This window comes from Nicotiana tabacum, chromosome 16, assembly GCF_000715075.1.
Source record: "Nicotiana tabacum cultivar K326 chromosome 16, ASM71507v2, whole genome shotgun sequence".
Lineage (NCBI taxonomy): Eukaryota > Viridiplantae > Streptophyta > Magnoliopsida > Solanales > Solanaceae > Nicotiana > Nicotiana tabacum.
The window spans coordinates 28,629,415-28,635,268 of NC_134095.1; the positions used below are offsets into that span (position 1 = coordinate 28,629,415).

General features: G+C 37.6%; 1 protein-coding gene across 1 annotated transcript; it reads right to left on the reverse strand.

Annotated features, from left to right (window-relative positions):
* Window positions 1–256: 256 nt before the first annotated feature.
* LOC107788572 (auxin-responsive protein IAA8-like) lies at window positions 257–5,653 on the reverse strand. The gene is made up of 7 exons (XM_016610251.2): window positions 5,422–5,653; window positions 4,299–4,735; window positions 4,055–4,221; window positions 3,742–3,968; window positions 3,483–3,624; window positions 1,888–1,949; window positions 257–737 (listed from the first exon to the last, which is right to left on the reverse strand). Exons 2-7 carry the CDS (start codon window positions 4,701–4,703, stop codon window positions 700–702), a joined length of 1,041 nt encoding a protein of 346 aa, XP_016465737.1. The 5' UTR covers window positions 4,704–4,735; window positions 5,422–5,653; the 3' UTR covers window positions 257–699.
* Between the last annotated feature and the right edge of the window lie 201 nt (window positions 5,654–5,854).

Here is a 5,854-nt window from a genome sequence, read left to right on the forward strand (position 1 = left end):
AAAAATAGTCTAATCACAACACATAAGCTGACCAAATGCCATCTTTATGGCAACAACAAACCCAGCAAAATCCCATAAGTAGGGTCTGAGAAGGGTAGAATATACCCCTACCTTGTGAAGGTAGAGAGGCTGTTTCCGAAAAACCCTCGGCTCAAAAACAGACACCATCATTATAGTAATCCTGCTTATCACCACCTAATGACCACACAGATGCGATGGTGAGATTAGAGGTTAGAGAAGTCAGAAAACTAGGACCTGATGAAATGTGAGAGGGACACATTTATTCATACAGAGAAATAAAAAGTTCTTGAGTGCACACACATACCAGATCAAAATAACCACAAACTTGGTCTTAAGTACACACTTAAAGAAACTTCAACAAGCAATACACTTAACATGCTAAATTACCTCTAGAAGAACTCTCAGTTCACCACACATTAGTTCACAGACAAACTCCAATATCAAAGGGTCTTTTTAATAGACAAGATAAAGAGCTTAAGACGACATTAATTACGCGAATATGAGAAACGCCAATGGTAATTAAGCATAGCATCTACCCATGCTGTGCTGTCCAGGACCAACAACCAGCCATTGTTAATGCTTTAAAAAGGATTCAAGTTTATGAGTCTCTTAACCCTTTCTCCATTTCATTTTCAACCAGTAATGCTGGATGGATAGCTTTAATCATGTGCAGATAGGCTAATTCCTGCTCCGACACTTTTCCATAGCCCTTGGAGCTGCACATATAAACGCACAAAAGTTAGTGGCAATGTATCATGTTTCAGGAAGCGAACATCAATCAAATCTTTAAATGCAGGAATTGGCCATAGAAAAGATTCAAGCAGTATCAAAATTTACTAGACTTGCATAACCAATAGAGTGAACACATTCATGAATTTATACCAAGTTTATCTTAAGTCCACAAGAATCAGCATGAAAGTGGATTACTGGGTAAAGAACTTTTAAATTTGATGGGAGCTTAATACAGGCTACGTAACAAATTGCACATCACAATGTTATAAATGCACTCCCCTTAGATGTATAATAGCCTATTGCTTTTCTCCTTTTGGTTTTGGGGGTTCATTAACCATTCCTCCCCTTCTCTCAATCCCCCATTTCTCATAGATATGCGGTTTGCCCTATAATGCACGTGCACCTTAACAACCCCCCCCCCCCCACAACCATACCTTGATTTTCTGAACCTTTCTATTGCAACATAACAAATAAGTAAAATGAGGATAATCCAGACAAAGATACAAAAGAAATGTTGTAAATAAGTAAAACCACAGAGGTGAAATTGCAAAAGAATTACCCCCAAAAAAGAAGACTTTGTGTATCAGTTCTGACAATCAATCATGTTAATTGATATATCAACCTGAAGAGCTGTTTTATACTTTTTATCCAGCTATTACTAACCCCTCTTTGCAAGAACTGAGTTTTCCAATTTTAGGCAGAAGAAAGAAAACTGCTAACAATTTAACAGATCCATAATAAATTTAGTTCTGCCAGTCAGAGAAACATTCATGATATATAGCTGGTGTGAGAACTCCAAACAAGCATTTCTTAACCTCTAATTATTTCTTATGTAATATCTTTCACATATCATACTACCTAGGTAATTTTGTTTCAAAACACATTGCTTCAGCAAGGTTCATGGATCAAACAAAATTTGAAATTTTGAAACCTGATTATTTTCTGTGTTACTGTTTGTATATTTCTACTTTATCACCAAGTGGATATGCATGGCAAACTACAACAATAGAGGTATAAACCCTGACAGCAAAGTGGAGGGAGATCTAGGAGGAAATGGGTATTTTCTTTTACATTTTGATAATGTGGATGAAGCAGTCTAATAAATCAGCGTGTTCAATAAGAAGAGATACTCACCCAGGCCAATGGCATCTGAACCTTTCATGATTCTCAGCCTCTTACACGTATCAATAAACATCCTGCAACATTCCAGTTAGTAATTAAAAAGCATAGTCACTATCAAATATACAAATTATCAAACATAAATAACTTTTAACAGGATTCATTACAAATCGTATTGAACAAAACTACTACATTAGAAATTGCAAAGAGCAAACCTTAACAAACGTATACAAGAGACAACAGAATCAAGACAACAATTTGTTCCGGTCATTCATTATTATAGTAGACTTACAAAATCAACCTTGAAAAGAACAATAGAGGAGGGAGACAGAGTGTGTGTGGTGTGCGTGTGTGTGTGAGAGAGAGAAAGAGAGGGTCTAATTCTCTATTCGTACATACTGAAGAAAGGTTCAGTCACATATCGGCCATGAAGGCAGATCTAAATCATGATGAAAACTTGCAGAATCATGTTCTGCACCATAAGAGTATTCCTTTCTTGACTGTATAGAATGTTGTTTAACAGTTGCACCGCAAAGTAAATGGAACAGAAGTACTAATTGAACTTTTATGAAGCAAGGGATGAGTTAAGTGTCTTTTCCAAAGAGGCTAGTAGCTCAATCGTTATTCAACTAACTCAAGAAATATCTTTGAACCATAGTGTGATGTCATCAAATCAACAATTACACCAAATCTTTGAGTTACTGCTATCATCCCTTTAATCCATTAATGATGTTATTATGACAGCAGAATGGAATTTGTTTATCCATACATGGTTGCAATAAGACAATAATAATCCATAAACTAAAGATAGTAGACAATCCTTAATTATGAATCCCAAAATTCTGTCTACTAGCTTCACAGTGGCAGATCTTTTCATACCAGGACTATTTTCTAAAAAAGGCACACACATCCAGCATGACAGCCTCAAATTTCAATGATAATTACAAATATTCAGACTCCATCGCAATTCAATCCAGAAAAGTTCTATCAGGATCATCTCCGTAACAATAAAGTCACACCGCCGGTACATCTCTATGGAGATGGTATAATCTTTTTGCATTAGGTTTTTTTGGCCTGGGGGGGGGCTTGGGGGGAGGTGGGGGAGGGGGGAGGAGGAAGGTGGTTCATTGACCACCTAGTTTCTTTTTACAGATTCCTAGATGGTCATATTTGAAGTTAACTTATGGTGGAGTCACCTTGTTCTAAGAGCAAAATGGTTCAATTGTGTTTGTTCCCAGTTAAAACTCATGAATATTATGACTTTAGCTGCCTTCTCCCTGACTTCTCCCTGACCCTACTACAAGGTGGGGTTTATCACTACATTACAAACTACTGGAGCAGCACCTCTCTCTAAGCTTTCCGTTACAGGACTTATCTAACTTCCTTAAGATGGCCATCCATCTAGTCTAGATCAATTCCCACACGTGGGAAAGTGTTGCATTATTAGTTGCATAGAGTCTAAATTTAAAAACTACATCCACATGCACTCAATTTCTGTTTCCCAAAAAAAAAATGCAGACTCAACCAGGAAATATGTTGGCAGAAAGTGCTGATATCCCCTATACAGAACAGTGTTAGGGAGAGGGGGGGGGCAACAAGCAAGAACTTACTCCCAAGGGACATCACCGACAAGCATCCAGTCACCATCTTTATCCTCATAAGTGAGTACATATTCCGACCCATGAAGCAAATCCTTCAGTTTGCTCTCACTTAACAACTCCTTCCCAGGAGCACCATGAGATCCATATTGACCTGTCATAACAGGGAAATAGCAGTAACTCGGGCATTGCATAAATCTTGAAAATGAATATCTTCCAATCAAACCAATAACTAAAATTTTGAGCTAGTTAAGGCTTCGAACTAGCTTACCAATAGTAAAACAGCTAAACATCTTCTCGAGAGCAGAAGAGAGCTCCTGGTATGCAGAATAGTTTCTGAGGTCCACTTTCCTCAAATAAGGAGCACCGTCCATGCTGACCTTAATGAAAAGAGCTGGTGATCCAGCTTTTCCATCCACCTCTTCATTGTTCTTTGAGGTAGAGGCTAATGTGTTCTTTCTAAAAGATCGAATGGGTGGCCAACCCACAACCTGTGCCCTGAAATTAAGCAAAGATCACAGATTACACACTCTCACAATCAAGTCCAAATATCTCACTTCGTTCTATTAACAGGAAATACTCACTTGGTAGCGGGGGCACCGCTGCCTACACGGTTTGAAGCCTCATTCACAGCAGAAGCCCTCTCTGGAACTGTGTTCTGATTAGTTGCCTCTTTCATTTTTGGTGGTTGAACACGAGAGGTCTCCTTTGCATCGCCTGCTTTCACACCTGAATTTGGCATAAATTTTCCCTGTAGAATAGATTTAGTAACTTCAGTTACAGCTTTACCAGAAAATCAGTATCCTTAGTAAAGACTCAATTATTCACCTCTGAGAATCCATCCATAGCATCTGAAAATCCTCGTTTGTTGCCAGTAACAACTGTTTTCTGTGATACGACCAAATCACTATCTTTGGCAGGGTGCAAGGGAAAAAGCAGCTTCTCGTTCGAGGCCAAAGGGCAAGTCTCTATGCCCCTTTCGGGAGAGAGGGACCCAGGGAGCCCGAGCCTGAGCTCAGTTGCCTTGAGATTTAATCCACAGGCATTATTGTCCCCTGATGAGGTGGAAATTGTACAACTGTCCACCGACGAACAATCAGAAAGCCCCATATAGTTTCGCTCTTTAAGTTCTGATCCTTTCTTGCATATACTTCCTAAGGAGGCCGAAGAAGCCAGTAGAGTTACATTACTCTGGCCCTCCTCCTCCCTAACATCAAGGAGTGGTGGAGACATCACAATTCAAATCACACTTCAATACTTTTTCACTGCTCATTTCAAGAAAACAAAATTATTAACTTACTCTCTTCAAAACAGAATATCAAGTTCAACGACTCAATTGACGGCTCACAGAAATAGAAGTAGATTAACAACAGTACAACACAACACAACACAACCCCCACCCCAAAAAAAGTAAGTGTTCAAAATGGGTTTGTACAGTAGGTGTTGAGCAATGTACTTTACACAGGTCTGGAGTCTGGACTTAAATTTAAGTATTTTTTTTTTGAGTAAATAATTAGCGAGGTAACATTAGCATATATCACACTACAGTAGCAGCAAAAAGAAAATTCCTCTTTAAGCAGCCCTTTCTCCCAAAAAATCACCACCAAAGAGAAAAAGAAAGATCCTAAGGGAAACCACATAAGAGAGAAGACAAAAGAATATTCTCCATTACAAAAAGGAAAAAAATAAAATAGAAAAGAAAACCACGAAACAGAAAAAAAATCATTTACTTAACAACAAGTATATGAAGCTCAAACAGGAAATATAACTGATTTTAACCCACCAAAGAAAAATTAAAGTTTCAGAAACAGATCTACAAAATCGTATGAAACAGAGTACGCATAAATAACATGCAAAGGAAAAGGAAAGCGAAAGTCAAAATTTCAAGAAGAAAAAACGAAGAAAAGTAGTTAAAAAAATAAGAAAAAAAAAGGACTGAAAATCTTCTTACCTGTAAACCAAGCTATTGAATTGATCTCTGAAGAAAAAAACCCAAGAAGAAACAGAAGGAAGAAAGATAAAGCAGCAGCAGCTGAAGAAGAAAAAGAAAGAAGATGATGATGGTGGAGTAGTGAGGTTTTTGCTTAGAGAGAGAGAGAGAGAAAAAAAAAACTAAGGACCCTCCATTTTGGCAGACAGTAACAAAAGCTTATTTGCTGTCCTATGTGAAACCTCTATGCTTATTTTTAAATAATATAACTTCCCTAAAAGAAAAAGAAAGAGTAAAGAGTAAAAAAAAAATTTGTTCTTGGGGGGTGGGCAATGTGGGACTGGAAAAAAGGAAGGATAAAAGAAAAAGACTTTTTGTGGTTTATTACATTCGACGTGCTTTAGTTTGAAGATAAGTTATACTAACATTAATTATTGAGATTATTTTTTTATTA